The following is a 22,938-nucleotide window of genomic DNA, read 5'->3' as shown; positions in this document are numbered from 1 at the left end:
CCCAGTACCAGAGTGGTAAAAGCACATAGTCATCATTGCTCCTAGTTGCCTCTTCTTCTTCCCAGTACTTCTAACAGTCATACATGAGGAGGTAAGTCAAAATTATGCATAAAGGTGAGGGAATGGTTGGGTTCATCAGTTGTAGGAAAAGGGGGATACCATGTGTTGTGGCCCACAATGATTAAACAGAGTCCTGGGTTTGGGATTAAGGCTTTATAGTGCCAACCAAATACATACACCCCACAGTTACCTCGCTGTGTTAATGATAAGACTCAGTGTATACATATGGTGGGTAATGGTGGTCCCGGTTGGAAAGGAACATTCAGGAGCATGATGGTAAGTTCTCAGGAGGAAAGTTCTCAGGAGGAGCACCATGGCCGCAGTGTCTTCCACGCTCAACCCACGCTCAAAATGCCATCCTCCTGCACCGGTTTTGCTCTGCTCCTAATAGTCATGCGAGGAGTCAGGCTTACAACTTTTCACGATGCTCAGTCTCTACATACCTCCTTTTGTTGAGTAGCGTGGTGCTGCTCCAACATCAAATCTGTATATCGTACAGGTCTTTTCCTTTCTCTTTGGGGGCGGATCCCTCCAGACTCCCCACTGCGCTGCAGGTTCTCTGCCTCCTCAGTTGACTCTGCTTGCCGCTCGTGTCCTGTCGCAGGTTCACTTCAATTCACTTCACACAATTGTTTTCATCAATCTTCTACTTTCATTTCTCTTGGTGGGATACCTTACAGAGACCTGCGATTGAGCCCATTCACAGTGCCGGACCACTTGTCAATGGTATCGTATCTTGCCTTCTTAAGTTCAAACATTCTTCAGCAGTTTACCTTTACTCGTGTCTTTCACCACACACGTTGAATAATGTTTGTTCCAGCGCTCGTTATACACTGTTGCCGCTTGCAACCTTGACTTTAACACAGACCGGTCTTGCACCTGTCTCCCAAACTCACCGGCTGTTTTGATCTCTCTGGTGCTTCTTTGTTCTTGGAGCCAAGGACGATACCACGGTGGCTGCTGCTGCTCCTCCCTGCTTTGGTCAGTTACACGGGAGCGCCCTTGGTATCTTCGACACACAATGCAGGATTCTTCAGTCTGGTTTTCTAACCTTATGCTTTCTGCCTTTGGGGTTTCTTGAAAGTAACAGCGACTTGATGAAAAGGTCATGAGTATTTCACTTCTTACGAGCCCTTCTGGGTTTGCCATCTTTCTCCCCTCGTTCAGCTGTCGACTTGAAACTGCTGTTCCTTTGTGTGCTTTCTCTCGCTCCGTCTGGGGAAGTTTAATGGAAGTCAGATGTGAGTGATTGTCAGTAATTGCCTGACTACACCTGACCATAGTAGCGGGACATGTCAGGTACACTACTCGGGTATGAGTCTGTTTTCTCCGAGAGCAGGCTGTCTGTGTGAAATTGCTGGAGAATGGAGAGGGGATGGGGTAAGGTTCCCACATATCCTACCTGGTAGGATGGGGTAAAGGTGTTGCAGGGGGAGGCATACCGCATCTCACCATCCAGCGTCCCACTCCCACTCCCCGAAGACCCCTCGCCCAGGTAATCCTCCCACAATGGCCCACCCCCCAAGGTCTGCCCTGGCCATCTGAGAGAGAGATCCGCTGGGACTAACCGGTGAAACGCCTTCAGGTTTCTCATAGTATACCACCGCATTATGGTCTGTCAAAAATTGAAATGTTGTGCCCCATACATATGTCTAGAAGTAGTCTGGCACCCATGCACACACCAGCATTTCCTTCTCCACTGTAGAGTAGTTCTTTTCTGCCTGGGACAGCGCTTTGGATGCAAAGGCCACTATGTGCTAAACATCGCCTTTCTTCTGGGTCAGAGTTGTCCCTAGTCCGTACGAGCTGGCATCGGGGGTTATTACAGCTTTCCACTGGGGATTAAATGGCTGTAAACAGGGAGCATGTTTGATACTCTCTTTAACTTTCTCAAATGCTTTAAGCTGCTCTTCTCCCCATTGGTACTGTGCACCTTTTTTTAGTAACTTCCTCATGGGGGTGGTGGCCTCTGAGAAATTCGGTAGAAATGGTGCATAATATTCAGCCAGGCCTAGGAACGACTTCAGATCTTCTTTGCTGGTCGGTGCTAGTGCCTTAACGATGGCCTGCAATAGGTTCCTTTTTTGGGATAATTTCTGCCCTGGAGATCTTATATCCCAGGTATTCGACTTCCTCATCTTTTATCACACACTTGTTGAAGCGCAACTTGATGCCTGCTTCCTGTAGTTTTTCCAACACTTTATGAAGCACCCTGTCATGAGTCTCCAGGTCCTGTGCGTACATCAAGATATTGTTCTAAAAGTATGATACGCTGCCTATGTTTTGCAAAAGAGAGTCCATCATGCTCTGAAATGCTGACGTGGCTGAAGACAGGTCGAGCAGCATGCAAGTGAACTAGTAGGTGCAAAAAAGGGTTATGAACGCAGTCAAAGGTCTTAACTCTTTATGCAGGCTGATTTGATGATAGGTGTCTCTCAAATCGAGCTTTGAGAACACTCAGGCCTCTTTCATTAGTAGGATCAGCTCATTTATGCTGGGTAGAGGGTAGCTATCCACCACTACTTTGAGATTCAAGCTGCGCAAGGCAATGCAGATTCGTAGATCATCTGAGTGTTGTTTTTTTATTAGGACTACTGGGCTCAGCCATTGGAATGACTCAACAGTTTCTATCATCCCATCCTTTAGCATGTTTTCCAGTTGCGCTTGCAACGCAGCCCTTGCCATTGCCGTCACGGGACTCACTTTGTGTTTCACTGCGACTGCTCCTTGCTTCAGCTTTATTTTGTGCACATAGTTCTTAATTTTCCCTTGCTTGTCGGAGAATAAGTCTGGATGTTCTCTGGACTCCGACACTCCTCCTGTGGTGATGGATAACACCTGCCCCTCTACGCTGGGATCCAATCTGATCTGCAACTTGGCTTGGTCATCCCAGCCTAGCACAGCTGGGCCCTTTTGTGAGAAGTAGACTTTGGTCTTCGCTACTCTTTCTTTGAATTCGACTGTGCCCAGAATGTAGCCCAACAGGTTCACAGTGCGCCTCTGAAAACTTTGGGCTTGTGTTTCGTCGTGCGTACTTCCGCCTGGTTCTTTCCGACCATGTCTTTGTACGTGTCAAGGGGTAAAATGGTAAGGTCTGAGCCGGAGTCCGCCATCATTCGTGTTTCATTCCTGTCAATCTTGATGACACATTACAGCTTTTCTCTATGAGCCGTGTTGCTGTTAACCATGTTGACGATGGGACACACCTCTTTTTCTGACGATGCCTCATTTCAAACTTTGCCACTCTGCACTGAAGCTGCCAAATTCTTTCTTCTCCATGTGCAACATATGCCAATATGTCAGAACCTCCTGCACTTTGAACACTCCTAGTTGCTGGACATTCTTTACTATTCGCCAGGTGACTGGTGCTGCCGCACCTGTCACACTTGAGTGGTTCATGTTGTAAGGAAGGCATGGTATCAACAATAAGACAGACACAAGTGACCACAGTTCAAGGGTGTTTATTGAACTTCAAAAACGGTTTGAAAAACGCAAATCTAATCCTAAATCCAAACATGGGAGCAAGCTACGACCATCAAATAATAATAACACAGTCCTAGTGGTGTCTTGACAAAATGAAAGAGCCTATACTAATAACCTATTGCCAATTCTTACCTTTAAATACAAATAGTGTGGGAAACAATGTTATGTAAGAGAAAGAAGTGTTCAAGAAATGATATGTCAAGATATTCAGTCCGTTGGACTCCCTTCCCCAACGTTTTCAGCACGGGATAAGGCAGCACAGTCTCTGGCTTCTTCAGCATGAGGGTGCTTTTCAAACATTAGCATCAGGGCCTTTGCTGCCCAAGTCTCTTTGCCTTTCAAAGTCTCTTCTCTCAGATGGCCTGATGCAACAACAAATAAGTTCCTTCCCTTTTAGGATTTCACACATACTCAATTTCTCAGGTGATTCACTATTCACATCCGATCCCCCTCAGCTGCGCTCAGATCCCTTTTAACACAATACTAGTGGAATTTCTGTGTATCCAATTTCTCAGTTGATTCCCCTTAGCCGGGCTTGGATCCGGTTCAACACAATGTTCAATCATTCTCCCTCCACCGGGCTCAGACCAATTTGAATTCACTTTAACACAAACTTGCTTTAACCCAAAGTTTTCACTTGATCTCCTTCGCTCAGGCTCGGACCAATTTTCTCTACTTCGTCATCAACTTTCTTTACTGTATCAACATCAAAGACTTTTGATTGTGCACAGGATTTAGCTTGAGCTGTTGTAGGACCACTTCAATTCACAATCCTTTTCCACTCTTTCGCTTTTGTCACCTTTCAATTGGATACCTTACAGAGTCCTTTGAAAGAACACGCACGTGCTGCCGGACCACTCTGTCAAAGGTATTGTGTTTTGGTTTCAAAGTTCAATCACTCATATGTTGTTCAATTTTACTCGTGTTGGTTATCACATGCGTTTCATACACTGTTCGCTTCAGCGGTCAACATACAATATTTGCCGCTTGAAACCTTGACTTCAACACAGGCAAGTCTAGTATCGGTCACCCAACTCACCGGCTGTGTTATTTTGATGGGCGCTGGTTTGATGTGGGAGCCAAGGACAGTGCTACGACAGCACAAATAGTGTGGGAAACAATGCTATATAAAAGAAAGTAGTGTTCAGGAAATGATATGTCAGGATATTCAGGCTGTTGACCTCCCTTCCCCATGTTTTCAGCACGGGATAAGGCGGCACAGTCTCTTGCTTCTTCAGCAGGAGGGTGCAGTTCAAACATTAGCATCAGGGCCTTCGGTGCCCAAGTCTCTTTGCCTCTTCGTCATCAACTTTCTTTACTGTATCAACATCAAAGACTTTCAATTGTGCACAGGATTTTGCTTGACCCGTTGTAGGACCACTTCGATTCACAATGCTTTTCCACTCTTTTGCTTTTGCCACCTCTCAGTTGGATACCTTACAGAGACCTTTGAATTGACACGCACGTGGTACCGGACCACTCTGTCAAAGGTATTGTATTTTGGTTACAAAGTTCAATCACTCATCTGTTATTCAATTTTACTCGCATTGGTTCTCACATGCGTTTCATACACTATTCGCTTCAGTGCTCACCATACAATGTTGCCACTTGAAACCTTGGCTTCAACACATAACGGTCTAGTATCAGCAGTGCCAACTCACCGGCTGTGTTGTTTTCACAGGCGCTGCTTTTTTGTGGGAGCCCAGGGCAGTACCACGGCAGCAGGCGATTCTCCCCGCCTTGACTATCGACGCGGGAGGGCCCCGGGTACATCCGACACACAATGCATGATTCTTCACCTGGGTTTCTTGGTCTTACACTTTTTATTCTTGAGGTTTCATGAAAGTAACGGTTCCTTGTCGAAAAGGTCAAGGGCACGTCCCTCCTCGCAGCCCCTTCTGTTTCGCCGTCTTTCTCCTTGTGCTAAACTGCCATCTTGGAACTGCTGTTTCCTCGTGTGCTTTGCCTCGCTCAGAGTGTGCTCTCGTGCTCTGCCTTTTAATCTGTGTGGGGAAGTGTAATGGCAGTAAAGTGTTTGTGATGGTCAGTAATTGCCTGACCCTGCCTGACCATTGTATTGGGACATGTCAGGTATACGGCTCGGGTGTTAGTCCATTTTCTCTCATAGCAAGCTGTCCGTGAGAAAGTGTTTGGGTTGTGAAAGGGGGTGGGTTGAGTTCCTAAGTATCCTACCTGGTAGGATGTGGTAAAGGTGTTACAGGGAAGGTGATACGCATCTCACCATCTGGTGTCCCACTCCCCATAGACCCTCACCCAGGTCATCCTCCCGCACTGGTCCACCCCTAGCAACTGGATCCAAAAGTGATGGCCGTGTCCTGGCCACCTGGATGACTTATGCCTGGGGACTAGTGGGTGAGACACCTTCAGGTTTCTCACAGCGTCTTCCCGCTCTTTCTTCTTTGGAATCGTGCTGCCACCTGTCTCGCCTCCCCCTGAACTGCACGCCCTGCACTTCTGGCCCTGGGAGGCTTTCCGCCAATTCTTTGCATCTGCATGAGGTTTCTTCTACTGTTTCAGTATTGAACATAGATATCTCGGAATATGAAACTATGTCACATTTACAAATAAATATATTTTTCATTATGTTCTATAAATGCATTGCCACGCTGTCATATAAATATTTCAACATGCAATATCATTGTTTGCTCATGTACTATGCACATTTCAATCTATGATATATAACCTTATTATACGATGTATGTGCTTCAGTATGTCACATGCCATTGTGGGTATATGCTTTAATATATAACAGATCATTTTTAGTATATCATAGATTGTTTTTGTAACAGTACAATGTGTGGAAATTCTGAATTATGCCCCTAATGGCCCCTCCTAAAAAACAGCAGTCCCCACTTGTATACCGGTCTTTAAATCCTTTCCAGGTTGCCCTAAATTAACGCAACTTTGCATGGAGTTGATATAAAGTAAAACACATATCTCCTGAATGTCAGTCTGGTTACCGAGTTTTCCTTAATTTTTTGTACCAAAGGGTAGTGCTCAAAAGTATAAAAGGTTTACACAAAAATAACGAATATAAAACATATTTACAGTGGTAGGAGTCCTCTCGTATATCCCTAATTGCCGGGACCAGCTAGTATTGACTGTTTGAATGTTCTTTTTAATGGAAATGGATTCAAATTGTCTACTGCCATTGTTTGCTTTCTCGCTGCCTATGTTTCTTTTCTTAGAAATTGTACTGCCTCTGTTTTCTCATTCCCTCATAGCTTGAAATGACATTTGTTGTCCCTTCTGTTTCTTTCATTTATGGTACAGCATTTCAGAATGGATTTGGAATGAAAAGGGAGGACTCTCGAGGGTCCCTACTTGCAGATATAACAGCATCGTCTCCTGAGCCCACCAGCACGAATGAAAACGTAAGGCACAAAACACAAGTACTGAGGGAAAGATTTACTGGTCTTGTTGGCCACCAGGGATGCGGATATTCATTCTTTTATAACAGGCTTATTGCAGCATTATCGACATTTGCTAAGTGTGAATCTTTCAGCACCACATTTCCCGAAAATCTTTTTGGAGGCAATCCATCAGCCTTCCTCTTAAAGTGGTATTTAAATCCTGCCAATTTTTACCCAAAACCAATGGAATACCTACACTATTTACTCCCTGGAATAGAATACACTCTATTGTTCCTGGCCGTTCAGAAACCAGCCTTTATGAAAGAATGCATCTTCTCATTTATTGAAATTGGTTGCCACAAAGCGAGAACGGATAACACAAAGATACTCAATTATTTAAATTAGGCTATATACTTACTTCTCGTGAATGAAATTGTGTTGTAAATTGTGGTATCATTTTCTAGTGGACAAAATGTCTGTGATCTATTCTTGCTATGTGGCCCCATGTTAATATGCGACAACACACCTTTGTTCAGTCTGATAATTGTGGTTTTGTATATTTGTTAGGTTCCTTTTCTGTTCAATATGTATTTAGTTTCATGAATAAAGAGGCTTGACATAAATCACTCACAGATGAGGGGGAAAACCTAGCTTGTTTTTAGACTGAGGGCAAAGTAGTACAAAAAAGACAATGCAAATTAAATATTACCCAGCACACATGTCCCATTTCCTTCCAATCTGCATGAAACAACACAACCGCAAAGCCATCTTGCGCTACTTCCTCAGCTCCTGCCAACCAACCATGACCCAAAGTACAAAGAGACCCTGAAAATGCACAATATAAAACCCAATAGCACGGCATAACATACCTAAACTATCGGAGACCATATACACTATAGGAAAAGAGCTAAGCCAATAAGTGGATAAACATCTGTTGTCTAACTGTATCAAACTTGCTTTAACACCTGGATTGCTAATTGAAGAGGGTTTGCTGCAGGCAAACAATATGCCAGAGTTTGAGGCTGTGTTGTTCATGATGTTGCCAAAGCCCTTTTTACCAATCCTCTTTATGAAGCAGCTTGCCTCTGAGAAAATTCAAATTAATAAATATATGCCGTCATCTCTGCTCAGAGTTAGATTCGGGTGAATATGTTAGTGGAACCAAGTGCCAAACTCTGTACATTTGTGGAAGTGAATTTAAAATAGATTACCCTAGAATGTTTAAATGTGCAGGACACATTTGACTCAGAGGGTAACACATTCTTGATTAATTTCCTTGGTTTGCACAGGAGCAAGTTGTATCTGGCTTTGCAAGCATGATGTGCAATGTGTCTGAAAGATTTTCAGCGATGTATAAACTTCTTGGCCTGTGAAAATCATAGTACACATAAAGGGAAAATACTCAGAAGAGTTTTCTACTTCTAGAAGGAGGTTAATTTTTCCACTTCATTCGCAAAAAAGTAATATCAAATTAAACATCATTTTGCGAAATAGAATTTCACAGAAACAGGAGGAATCTTTCTTAAGTGGACTTCAAATGCCAATTAAAGTTAACTTGCTGATTCCTTTTCTGTTTCACTTGTAGAATCTCATGCTTTTCTTGTACGCCTTAATACATCAAGATATTTTGCTCTCGAAAATAAAAGTTTCTACCCTGAACCCGAGACTTTTTAATATGTATAACCAAGCTAACCTTACTAAACATTATTGTATTCCTGCCCAAGCTAGAAAATAATAGTGTCCAACATTTTAAAGTGAAACGGTTCTATGTTAAACCAATATTTCCTCTGATGCCAACACTTGTTGACAGTTTCAGAAACAAAAGAAGATAATTCAGTTGTTTAATATGTAATGATTTTGTCTTTTTGAACATGACAATCAATCTCAATTTGTATGCTCATATTAGAGAGGATTTTATTATTTTGCTTTGAATGGTAATTGAGATTTTCTTGTATGCATATGGATGTATTTGTGTTGTGAATGGAAATTTTAACGCGATAGTAGCAGGCAGAGTGCATTTTCTTTCAATAGACGAGCTGCCTGTTTTCATGTGCAATATTGCACCCAGAAGCGGCCTGGGTCGCGCGCCTGATTCGCGCCGACATTATTCAAAAACAAAATGTCGGGCGCGAAGTGGCGCCAAAACGAGGCTTGGCGTCTTGGTTTCTAAGCAACCGTGCTTAGAATAGCACCCAACATCCGCTGGCAGGCGCGCAGCGAGTCCCCATAGTGGACTATAGTGGACTATGATGTACGGAGAACGGAAACCGCTGTGAGTAACTCTATCCTTCCCTCAACGGTGCTCTGCACCAGCTGCTCTTCCAAGCGTATATCAGCCCAGCCAAATGTACGCTGCTATTTATCATGACCCTCATACCTGCCTAACCGACTGACTCAGCCCAGGCACTCCTCTCATCCCTGCCAAGGCTTGTGCTGCTCAGGTACATATCTCCATTGTACTTATGTAAGGCGCTACCTGCCCTCTGCTACTACCTGTCCTAGTACATGTCTCCCCCCTCGTTCTATCGCATTGCATGTAACTCTCTAAACACCACTTGCCTAATATACTCTCTGATGCATGCAATAACTCCTTTACAGTAGGCTAAGCCCTCTGAAGCCCCCTAGCACTCGCACTGCATACCAACATACTCTCTACCCATATGTGCCTCCCATGCTTCTCCCCAGTATCATGCCCCCAGTAATGCAGCTAGACCATATAGCAAATGCGTTATGCCTAGATTTGACTGTGCCTTTACCTGTGCGCTGCCCTGTGCTCAAATCCAACAGTTGACGGTTGCCCTATGCACAAATTTGATAGCTGACTGCTGCTCTGTGCCCAAACCTTGCTACCTGATTGTTGTACTGTGCCCATAATTGATAGCTGATTGCTGCTCTGTGCCCACAATTGATAGTGGACTGCTGCTCTGTGCCCAAACTTTGCTACCTGATTGTTGCACTGTGCCCATAATTGATAGCTGATTGCTGCTCTGTGCCCAAACTTTGCTACCTGATTGTTGGACTGTGCCCAAAATTGATAGCTGACTGCTGCTCTTTGCCCAAACTTTGCTACCTGATTTTTGCGCTGTGCCCATAATTGACAGCTGATTGCTGCTCTGTGCCCAAAATTGACTGTGCCTATAGCTGACTGCTACCCTGTGCGCATCCATCATGGCCAACATCACATCCCCACCATCCGCATTCATCCCCCCTACGCCCTTCCTTCCATCCTTCTTCGCCATACCCACAGAACACAAACCTAGCACACTCTCGACGCGCCCTAGAGCTACTAACTCCAGAAATCAAATATTAGGCATCCGCTGCAAACCCCACTAGCCAAAATTGAAAACAAACTAACCTCGGAACACCACAAACTGACCACTACCAAGAAGGAAGCTAAAGGGCATAATACCATTCCAACCCCACGCCCAGACCTACAGTGTGCATTAATTAATGCCAGATCCCTCCCTGCTCATGCTACAGAAATCCATGACCTTCTTACCAACCTCGACCTTGACATTCTCGCCATCACCGAAACCTGGCTACACAATGCCGCCGGCCCTGCCATCTCCCTAGCTATCCCATCAGGATACTCCATCCTCAGACAGGACAGAACACTCTCCACAGGTGGGGGAGTGGCCCTCATAGTCAAAGATCACCTAGAAATAAGACAACTTTCCTCCAAATTAGGGGTGAACGTAGACTCTCTATCGGTCAAGATCGCACTTTCTCCCAACACCACCATCACCTTTAATCTAGTATATCGCCCACCAGGCCCGATACTGGACTTTCAGGACAACCTCTCACACCTACTAGGTGAAAATCTTAAAACAACTACTAAAACTATTCTCCTAGGAGACCTTAACCTGGGACTCCACGACCAGAAAGATAGACTTTCCACTACACTATCACAAGCTCTCCAAGAAATGGGCTTTGAACAGAAAGTACTTCATCCTACCCACAGCAAAGGACGAACTCTTGACCGGGTAGCTGACCACAACTGTGGCATCGACATCAGCTCCATCACACCTACCCCATGGTCCGACCACTTTCTCATTCACTTCCTCATCCCTATACTGAATAACTCGGTAAAAAAAACTCAAGCCTGCACCACCATCCTTGGCCAGAAGCACCAAGAGCCTCACCAAAGAAAGTATTTCCCCCTACCTAGACACCCTAACTACCAGCCTCTCTGCCAAATCTGACCCAGCTGCACTGGCGGATATCTACAAATCCACCATTAGCACTGCCATAGACATCATCGCCCCTCTACAAAAGAGAAAATCAAAAAATACCAAACACTCGAATACCTGGTTCTCAGCAGAACTAAAAGAACTACGAACTAAAAAACGCAAAGCCCTAAACATATGGCAAAGTGCGCCCAACGCCTCCTCACTATCTTCCCACAAATCACTGGCTACCCAATACAAAAAAAGCATCATAGCAGCCAAATCTGCGTCCTATGATGAAAGAATCTCCAACACCACCTCAGAATCCAAAGAGCTATTTGCCATCTTCAAGGAACTATCCACACCGGCCACAAAGTCTCAAGAGGTTGTCTATACCAAGCCTGGTGTAACACCATAAAGTCCGCCCTTTTAAAAAAAAATGTAACTCCTCCAAGCAAAAATCCTAGACCATCACAAAAATCTCACTCAGCAAATCCTATCAGTATCCCATACTGAAACAGTGACTGAGAACAAAAAGACAAATCACATTACACCATTCAAATTTAGAGAAGTCTCAGAAAAAGAGGTAGTCGATATTGTTAACAGAATCAAACCCTCCAATTGTAAAGGCAGCGCCTGCCCCGCTAAACTAGTTAATAACTGTGTAGAAACATTAGCACCATTTCTCAAAACCTTCATCAATGCATCCTTCAACACAAACTCAGTCCCATCCAGCTTAAATGAAGTCTGGGTGTGCCCTCTTCTCAAAAAACCTACTCTAGATCCTGAAAACGCCAACAACTATAGACCCATCACAACCGTTCCCTTCCTGCTCAAGATCCTCAACAAAGATGCCTACACACAAATACAGCAATACCTGGAAGAAAATCTCATTTTAGGAAAAAGTCGATCGGGCTTCCGCCCGGCACATGGGACCGAATCGGCCCTACTAGATCTCAAAATCCAACTCAATGACATCATGGACAAAGGCAAACCAGCACTCCTGCTACTGCTAGACCTATCTACCGCCTTTGACCTGGTCAACCATGACATTCTAGGCACGCAACTCAAAAATGAAGCCCACTTCTCGCCCAAAGCCATCTCATGGGTTAAATCTTTCATCGAGGGTCGACTTATGAAAGTCTTTTCTGACTCTGCGAACGCTACCCCCACCACTATCCACTGTGGCGTACCACAAGTGTCCTGCACTGCCCCCACCTTATACAACATCTTCACCCTCCCACTGTTCAATGACTTGGACCGTCGTCACATAGCATACACCAACTATGCTGACGACACACAAGTCCTGCTCCCTCTCACAGATGTCTATGAACAAGACGCTGCAGCATTAACCAAGATATATACAGCATTCCAAACCTGGATGGCAGCCAACAGCCTGGATGGCAGCCAACAGCCTCTGCTTAAACGGGGACAAAACAGAGATCCTACTGGATGGAACCAAAGAAACACTAAACAAACTCCTGCCGCAGTACAAATCCTTTAACATAGATAACTCCACCATCACAGTCTCCACTGCAGTAAATGCTAGGAGTATACCTTGACTCCACTCTCTCCATGACACGGCAAGTCAATGCCTTAGCCTCCTCTGCTGCACTTACCACTAAGGTAATTAATGCCGTTAAACCCTTCGTATCCTCTAAAAACTGCCTGGCCATAGCCAGAGCCACAGTTGGTACCAAATTGGACTACTGCAATCCCTCTTCTTGGGCACATCTGCACAAAACCTAAAAAAAATGCAAGTCACACAAAACAATGCTCTAAGAGCAGCCCTAAGCATCCCTAAAAGGGAGCACATCTCCCAAGACAGAAAAGAAGCCCACTGGTTACCAATAAAAGAACGTATATTATTCATTAGCTATTTTCGTTTTTCAATAAAACATTTGGTTTTATTATGTTTTACATAAATAATATATTATTTCAGGGTAAAGCCAATTCAACTCACATTGTTTAAAGCACATTTTGATTCAGTAAACATCAGACACATCATTTCTTCAATATGAGGGAAGGATCCACAATGACTGGACCACGCGTTCTTTAAAAGTGTACCTCTGGCACAGATGAGAAGTTTTAATGATTGCTACGAGTGGATTTATTTGAGACTAGCACATGGTAATTTAGACTAAAATAAAGGATTGGACAAAGGTGTATTCATACTTCAGTCTTTTTACATTGTCTACACCATGGAACCTACCCACATGCCAAATTTCAGGTGTGTCGAATGTTGGGAATTATGATGAACATTTCGAACAAACACACACACATATCCACAAATGTCCCTTTTATATATAGAGAGATGTATGGTTTTCATGTGGAGTATGGTCATTTAATACTGGTGATTTCTTTCTTTTATTTAGTATGTTTTATGAATCTACTATATGATTCGAAATGAAGAAGTGAAAAAACGATTGCTGTCAAATGATATAGCCCAGTATTAACCTTCCATGAAGAGTAGAAGGGAGGTTTAAAAAGGGGATGCAAAAATACACCCCTATTCATAAAAAAAGGGTCAGGAACAAGACAGTCTATTCTACCTCATTAAAATCTGCCTGGCCTGAATTATTCATTTCCGAGGCTATCCTGGGTAACACCATCGGTTTCGGACAATGTTTGTAAAAGGTCCAGGAGGCAGCCTTTTTACACTCTTAAAATGAAGCCCATTCAAAGGTCTGTTTCAGATACACCTGCCTGCGGCACAGTTGCAAAAGCATTTGAGTAGACGAGATTATGTCATATTCAATAAAGGGCACTTGCTCGCGCCGAATGAAACTGCTGTATCAAATGACATTTCATTGTTACTTTGTGCCAGGAGTGAAGCATTGCATGTGGGAATATTCCTCAGGTTGATAGTAGATTCCACCGAGCTCACATGTGCATTTTTCAATTTCTGTTTATGAGAGCCCACATCATCTACACATTAAGAAAACCCTATTAACTAATGCATGTAGAATAGTTGGAAAGACCTCAAATGAATCTGGCTGAACCTGCCAGCAGTCTCATCCAAGAAAGAAAATAAGGACTAATAATCCTTCATCCCATTCCCTTTCCTCCATACTGTATCGGCGTCCCGGTACAGAGACAGGATGGGTACCATTTTGCCATGCAAATTTGCAATTTACGCGACTCACTAGACCCACACACCTGCACCTTACCCCATTACTCTTTTCCGCTTGGACGGGATCGGAACTGCCTTTTGTAAGCGTATGTCGGCTCTGAGTCGGTTTTCCAGGCGCGCATCCTTCAAGAGATCCTTTCTGACTTCAGACCCCCATTCACTCTGCTTAAAGTGTCTAGGGGAAGAGCATCGATGGGATTCTTACGTGCCGTGTGATGCACTTAGCCCAAGGTCACTCAAGAACCATCTGTCAAGGTGGAGGGAGATCTTCTCGCAGTCCCTGTGGGAGCACCTCAGGGAATTCACTCGACAAAGGGAAGTCGTATGCCTTGACACCAGGTTCAGGCAACTGGAGGGTGAATCGTTGCTGTTGGCTTCTCATCCCCAACTGCATTCATCTGTAACAGCTGCTGCCTCCTTATATTCAAAGCCCTCTGCAGGGTGGGCTTCGTCAGCAGCGTATTCATCTTCCTGTTTATCCAGAGAGGACAAACTTCTGGAATCCTTTGGTGTGCTTATATGCGGGTTTGCACCTCAGACAAGCAAATGCTGATGCATTACTGGCTGAAGCTCCCCAAAAGCTATGAAGAGAGGCCTTAACAGAAGCAAAGTTAATTGCTCAAGACATGCTGGCAGCTTCAGTATTTCACATTGATACAGCCAGCAGGGCCATGTGCGTTGGAACATACATGAGACGGGCGGCATGGATACGCACCACTTAATGTATAGCAGACATCCAGGACAGAATATTGGACCTTCCTTTTGAGGGAGCAGACCTTTTTCATTATCCAGCAGACGAGGAATTAACAAAGAAAAAGACAAGCACCCAGATGGCTAAATCCCTTGTGATCTTGTATAAACCTGCACCAAAGAACTTTAAGTGCGCAAAGAAGATCTGATCAAAGAGCTCGATCATTCAGTGGCTTTAGAGGAGTTCAGGATAGGCGGGCCATGCAACCTGACCGTTCACCCAGTATGCATCGCAAGAAACAGCAGCGTACAGTAACCAAGGGGTTTTTCTAATCCCCCTCCTTCTCATAGGCCTCAGATCCTAAAAACAAAGAGGCTGGGTCCATGATACACTGGTTGGAGTCAAATTAGTCTGACATTTGCCAGTATGGTGTCACCTCTTTCAGGAACTGTGGCTCATACCAGTCACTTTCACAGTCACTTTCACAGGTTTTTGACTCCCAATTCCAACCGCCCCCGTCATCGCCTCCCCTTCTACAAATAGGGTTCGCCAGCACTTCTCAGAGAGGTAATAAAGCTGGCTCAAGATCAGGCAGTGGAAAAAGTCCCACATGTAGAGGAGGGTCTAGGCTTCTATTGAAGAATATTCACGATTCATAAAAAGAACCAGACAGGGCTGCGAGTAATCCTGGATCTATCATACCTCAACTTTTCCCATTCCCGTAGAAAAGTTCAAGATGGTGATGCCAGCGCACATAGCCGAGGCTATCTGCAGGGGAGAGTGGATGTGCTCCCTGCACCTGAAGGACGCCATTCCTGCATGTCCACATTTGGCAACCACACAGGCAAATGCTACTCTTTACAGTGATGGGTCAATCCTTTCAGTTCATTTGAACTGAACTCAGCTCCACAGGTTTTCACACAAGAATAATGAACGACATTGCTGCAGTTTTCAGAATGCAGGGACACCACATATATTCGTAATTACATGACTGGCTTATCCGAGCCAGTTCACCAGAGAATTCCCTGGTCTCCTATCACAGGCTAATACGAATACTCCTCGACCTGGGATTACCATTCAACCTCAAGAAGTCGGAATTAATACCTTGAAAGAACTTCTGGGGATAATGTGGGACACAATATCAGAGAAAATGTTCACTACCTAGAAAAGATTCAGGGATATTGTCTCAGTGGTCACTCACTTTCTCGTGAGAGACTCGACGTCAGCATGGTTGTACAAGCACATATCCTAGCTTCTTGTGTCCTTACAGTACCCCTGGCCAGATGAGGGCAATCCCGATGCACTCATCGAGTTCTTGGGATGAAGAAATATGGACTCAATCAGACATAATTTCAACCCCTTCCTCTTTGGTACAAGACCTCATAAGAGAGTAACAAGAGTCCAATGTGATGAGGGGCTCCTTTTCAGCAAACCCCCCATACAGTGATGATTACCACAGATTCTTCTATGGAAAGTTGGGGTCTCACCATGGGTGAGCTGACCATTCACATAAAAGGGGGTCCATCGGAAAAGTATTTCCACATAAACTATCTGGATCTACTGGCTATTGCTCTAGCATTGAAATCGTTCCAGTTTACCATAAAGAATAAAACTGTCCTCATCAGAACAGACAGTTCCACTGAAATGTACTATGTCAACAAGTTGAGGGGCAACAAGGTCTCCAGCTCTATGCAGTATAACGCTGGAGATAGGGAATTGGCTATAAATTAGGGCATTCATCTCAACGCTGTTCATTTACCTGTGGAATAGAATATGGAAGCATACAGGATCAGCAGGCTTGGATCCACCTCATACAAATGATAACTGAACCAGATAGCTCTCAGCACAGGGTCCAGTTCTTGCTGACATCCAAATATGGACCTTTTTGCAACAAAGGAGAACACCAAATGTCCTCTATATACCTCTTGTACAGGTCAAAGCAAAAGATTGCCGGGCGGATGCTTTCTAGATCCCCTGGGATGGGTTTTGCTGTTATGCATTTCCCCTAGCCCCCTTAATTCAGAGGGTCATTCACAAGATCAAGGTCTCATTAAAATGCACAATGATATTAATAGCCCCACAATGGCCACCAGCGTGTGGTACTCAGATCTCTTTCATTTGGCTCAGAATAATCCAATTCAGTTGCAGACAACACAACTTCACCTGTTAACCCAAGAGAGAGGAGCAATGATTCACCCGAACCAAGACTGAGGCCTGGTTCCTGGAGAGTTAACCATGGGACACCTAGCCCTTTTGCAGCAGAATTTACAGATAATTCAAAAAGCTTGAAAGGAAACAACCAGGTCCCAATATAGAAGTAAATTGTTGAGGTTCTGATTCTTTGCTAAGGACAACAACGTCAACCCATTGCAGTGTTCTCTGGACGATGCATTATCTTTTTCCACACATCTTTCCAAGTCAGAAGTACTTACTAAGTATTAACCTATTAACTAATGCATGTAGAATAGTTGGAAAGACCTCAAATGAATCTGGCTGAACCTGCCAGCAGTCTCATCCAAGAAAGAAAATAAGGACTAATAATCCTTCATCCCATTCCCTTTCCTCCATACTGTATCGGCGTCCCGGTACAGAGACAGGATGGGTACCATTTTGCCATGCAAATTTGCAATTTACGCGACCCACTAGACCCACACACCTGCACCTTACCCCATTACTCTTTTCCGCTTGGACGGGATCGGAACTGCCTTTTGTAAGCGTATGTCGGCTCTGAGTCGGTTTTCCAGGCGCGCATCCTTCAAGAGATCCTTTCTGACTTCAGACCCCCATTCACTCTGCTTAAAGTGTCTAGGGGAAGAGCATCGATGGGATTCTTACGTGCCGTGTGATGCACTTAGCCCAAGGTCACTCAAGAACCATCTGTCAAGGTGGAGGGAGATCTTCTCGCAGTCCCTGTGGGAGCACCTCAGGGAATTCACTCGACAAAGGGAAGTCGTATGCCTTGACACCAGGTTCAGGCAACTCGAGGGTGAATCGTTGCTGTTGGCTTCTCATCCCCAACTGCATTCATCTGTAATAGCTGCTGCCTCCTTATATTCAAAGCCCTCTGCAGGGTGGGCTTCGTCAGCAGCGTATTCATCTTCCTGTTTATCCAGAGAGGACAAACTTCTGGAATCCTTTGGTGTGCTTATATGCGGGTTTGCACCTCAGACAAGCAAATGCTGATGCATTACTGGCTGAAGCTCCCCAAAAGCTATGAAGAGAGGCCTTAACAGAAGCAAAGTTAATTGCTCAAGACATGCTGGCAGCTTCAGTATTTCACATTGATACAGCCAGCAGGGCCACGTGCGTTGGAACATACATGAGACGGGCGGCATGGATGCGCACCACTTAATGTATAGCAGACATCCAGGACAGAATATTGGACCTTCCTTTTGAGGGAGCAGACCTTTTTCATTATCCGGCAGACGAGGAATTAACAAAGAAAAAGACAAGCACCCAGATGGCTAAATCCCTTGTGATCTTGTATAAACCTGCACCAAAGAACTTTAAGTGCGCAAAGAAGATCTGATCAAAGAGCTCGATCATTCAGTGGCTTTAGAGGAGTTCAGGATAGGCGGGCCATGCAACCTGACCGTTCACCCAGTATGCATCGCAAGAAACAGCAGCGTACAGTAACCAAGGGGTTTTTCTAATCCCCCTCCTTCTCATAGGCCTCAGATCCTAAAAACAAAGAGGCTGGGTCCATGATATTTTGGTTGGAGTCAAATTAGTCCGACATTTGCCAGTATGGTGTCACCTCTTTCAGGAACTGTGGCTCATACCAGTCACTTTCACAGTCACTTTCACAGGTTTTCGACTCCAATTCCAACTGCCCCCGTCATCGCCTCCCCTTCTACAAATAGGGTTCGCCAGCACTTCTCAGAGAGGTAATAAAGCTGGCTCAAGATCAGGCAGTGGAAAAAGTCCCACATGTAGAGGAGGGTCTAGGCTTCTATTGAAGAATATTCACGATTCATAAAAAGAACCAGACAGGGCTGCGAGTAATCCTGGATCTATCATACCTCAACTTTTCCCATTCCCTTAGAAAAGTTCAAGATGGTGATGCCAGCGCACATAGCCGAGGCTCTCTGCAGGGGAGAGTGGATGTGCTCCCTGCACCTGAAGGACGCCATTCCTGCATGTCCACATTTGGCAACCACACAGGCAAATGCTACTCTTTACAGTGATGGGTCAATCCTTTCAGTTCATTTGAACTGAACTCAGCCCCACAGGTTTTCACACAAGAATAATGAACGACATTGCTGCAGTTTTCAGAATGCAGGGACACCACATATATTCGTAATTACATGACTGGCTTATCCGAGCCAGTTCACCAGAGAATACCCTGGTCTCCTATCACAGGCTAATACGAATACTCCTCGACCTGGGATTACCATTCAACCTCAAGAAGTCGGAGTTAATACCTTGACAGAACTTCTGGGGATAATGTGGGACACAATATCAGAGAAAATGTTCACTACCTAGAAAAGATTCAGGGATATTGTCTCAGTGGTCACTCACTTTCTCGTGAGAGACTCGACGTCAGCGTGGTTGTACCAGCACATATCCTAGCTTCTTGTGTCCTTAGAGTACCCCTGGCCAGATGAGGGCAATCCCGTTGCACTCATCGAGTTCTTGGGATGAAGAAATATGGACTCAATCAGACATAATTTCAACCCCTTCCTCTTTGGTAGAAGACCTCATAAGAGAGTAACAAGAGTCCAATGTGATGAGGGGCTCCATTTCAGCAAACCCCCCATACAGTGATGATTACCACAGATTCTTCTATGGAAGGTTGGGGTCCCACCATGGGTGAGCTGACCATTCACATAAAAGGGGGTCCATCGGAAAAGTATTTCCACATAAACTATCTGGATCTACTGGCTATTGCTCTAGCATTGAAATCATTCCAGCTTACCATAAAGAATAAAACTGTCCTCATCAGAACAGACAGTTCCACTGAAATGTACTATGTCAACAAGTAGAGGGGCAACAAGGTCTCCAGCTCTATGCAGTATAATGCTGGAGATAGGGAATTGGCTATAAATTAGGGCATTCATCTCAAAGCTGTTCATTTACCTGTGGAAGAGAATATGGAAGCATACAGGATCAGCAGGCTTGGATCCACCTCATACGAATGATAACTGAACCAGATAGCTCTCAGCACAGGGTCCAGTTCTTGCTGACATCCAAATGTGGACCTTTTTGCAACAAAGGAGAACACCAAATGTCCTCTATATACCTCTTGTACAGGTCAAAGCAAAAGATTGCCGGGCGGATGCTTTCTAGATCCCCTGGGATGGGTTTTGCTGTTATGCATTTCCCCTAGCCCCCTTAATTCAGAGGGTCATTCACAAGATCAAGGTCTCATTAAAATGCACAATGATATTAATAGCCCCACAATGGCCACCAGCGTGTGGTACTCAGATCTCTTTCATTTGGCTCAGAATAATCCAATTCAGTTGCAGACAACACAACTTCACCTGTTAACCCAAGAGAGAGGAGCAGTGATTCACCCGAACCAAGACTGAGGCCTGGTTCCTGGAGAGTTAACCATGGGACACCTAGCCCTTTTGCAGCAGAATGTACAGATAATTCAAAAAGCTTGAAAAGAAACAACCAGGTCCCAATATAGAAGTAAATTGTTGAGGTTCTGCTTCTTTGCTAAGGACAACAACGTCAACCCATTGCAGTGTTCTCTGGACGATGCATTATCTTTTTCCACACATCTTTCCAAGTCAGAAGTACATGTCGAACCTATTTAGTTGTCTTTGGCGCATATAGAAATATGGACAAACTAACCTGATGGTCAAGAGACATTTACAAGGACTTACAAGGATGTATCCACCTATCTCTTGCTCTCATCCAGTCTCGGACTTGAATATAATTCTGGCAGCACTAGCGCATAAAACGTTTGAGCCAATGGCATCCACTGACACAGAGTTAGTGAAAATCAGGCATTAGCAGCAAAGGAACCATACACAGTTTTCCATAAGGACACAGTGGTTCTTAGAACCCACCTGGGTATCTTGCCTGAGGTGTATCAGCCTTCCACCTCAACCAGGAGATAATACTTTCTACCTTTTTTCCAAATCCTACACCTGAGACTGACAACGTTTTGTATTGCCTAGACGTGCATAGACCATTACAATTCCACTGGGACAGGACCAGACATTTCAGAAAGTCAAAAGCCTTGTTTGTCACTTTTGAAGGTTCCTCTCCAGGTCCACAAGCATCCAAAGCTTCCATAGCCAGATGGATGGTTGCTGCTATTTCAGAATCTTACAATTTACAGGGTAAACAACCACCAACAGGAATGCATGCACATGTTGTCAGGGCTAAGATGACAGCGGTTGCTTTCCAAAGACCTCAGCAACCTCATCCACAAAACCCAATCCAACAGACCCACCCGGTCCATGTACACCAACCTCCTAACTACTCCCAAATACAAAAGACAGAAAGCTGGAGGAGCTAGCTTCCCTACTATAGCCCCCAAAATGTGGAATGCCCTTCCTACTCATCTCAGAAACGACACCTCCTTCTGTTCATTCAGAAAACATCTAAAAACCCTATTCCTCAGGACTGACCTCCCACATTAGCCGACTAGTCCCTGGTTTACTGCTGTACAAACTGCGTAAATAACTACATAAATGTGGATTGTATACTATTTTAAAATGTATGTGGATTGTATACTATGTAAAAATGTCCTAGAGCAACCCTGCTTTACAACTGTAACCATATTCTTAAGACTGTAACAGCGCCTACCTGCCTTTGGGCTTTGTGCGCTCTATAAGTGAAATAAATAAATAAATACAGTGGCGTTGGTTGTCATAAGTAAGGCTGCCACATGGGAATCACCTCTGGCCTTCTGTAAACATTACTGCCTTGACACTAGTGTGAAGTCACAACAAATTGGTCCTCCTCCCTGAGAAGGGCTGCATTGAAATTGCCCATACAGTATGGAGGAAAGGGGACAGAACGTAGGAGTAATACAAAGTTACTTACAGTAGTGACTGAAGTACTCCTACTCCATAGTCCCCTTTCCTCCATATGACCAACAAACCAACCCCCTAAATAAAAGATCTAGCAGACTAGGCCATCTCGGGCCTGATGCTACAAAGGGGACTGAGGTGAGGTGCCAGTGGGCGGGTCTAGAGGGCATGGATACGCCCGTGGCCATGCCCCAGCGTGCTCCAAATTTAAAGGTGAAATTGATGTTTTGCCAGACAAAATTGTACCAGTCCCGTTCCTTTACCGGGACTCCCGTACAATATGGGGAAAAGGAGACTATGGGCTAAGAGTACTTCAGTCACTACTGTGAGTAATGTTTTATTTTAGGCTTTAGAGATGAATTGCACAAGAGGAGGCAGCCAAAGGGGAATCCAGATGCAGCAGCTGAGAGAAAACAGTTAAATGCAGGGCTAGCCCCGGGGCGGAATGGTGCATTGGGCACAGGGCGCACAATATATCAGACTCTATAGATGTGCCGACTCAAGGGAATCAGAGTGTCCAGGGTGCACACAAGCAGGTGTGAAACTCTGTGAAACCGAGAACACGAACTAACAGGGTAATTCATAGAATTTCGCAGAAAAGTGTCGCACGCGGCTGGCGCAGAGTGTCCGCGTGCGATTTACTGCGCCAGGCACTTGCGCTAAAACCGATTTCCGCGCACAGCGTATTCATGGATTTTAGGCTTCCAAACCAGCCGTGGCGCAGAGAATCGCAGCGACCCTGCAGCAGCGCCAGTAACGCCCCCAAGAACGCCCTCGCGCAAGGAAAAGCCATCAAAATCGCTAAATCATCGCAAAGGGCTGTGCTAACCCTGGACCAGTTCACCGGGCTGGCAAACAGCAAACGCCAAGCGGGGAACGTGTATTGCAGGGGTGCGCGGGAAGTTCCACACGCGACGGGCCCCGTGCAAGCAGGGTACGTGTATTTCAGGGGTGCACGGGAAGTTCCACACGCGATTTCAGCACGGTACGTGTATTTCAGGGGTGCGCGGGAAGTTCCACACGCGATTTCAGCAGGGTA

General features: G+C 44.9%; 1 protein-coding gene across 5 annotated transcripts in view; it reads left to right on the top strand.

The window, feature by feature from the left end:
* The window catches only part of DOCK11 (dedicator of cytokinesis 11), a 1,707,663-nt gene that overhangs the window by 972,239 nt on the left and 712,486 nt on the right, over positions 1-22,938 (top strand). For all 5 annotated transcript variants that reach the window (XM_069612850.1, XM_069612848.1, XM_069612847.1 and 2 more), the window contains one exon: positions 6,838-6,938. In XM_069612850.1, the coding sequence (XP_069468951.1) occupies positions 6,838-6,938 (101 nt within the window). The remainder of the gene's footprint in view (positions 1-6,837; positions 6,939-22,938) is intronic.

This window comes from Ambystoma mexicanum, chromosome 5p (genome assembly GCF_040938575.1).
Source record: "Ambystoma mexicanum isolate Mex_15411 chromosome 5p, UKY_AmexF1_1, whole genome shotgun sequence".
Classification (NCBI taxonomy): domain Eukaryota; kingdom Metazoa; phylum Chordata; class Amphibia; order Caudata; family Ambystomatidae; genus Ambystoma; species Ambystoma mexicanum.
This window is presented reverse-complemented; position numbering and strand designations above follow the sequence as displayed.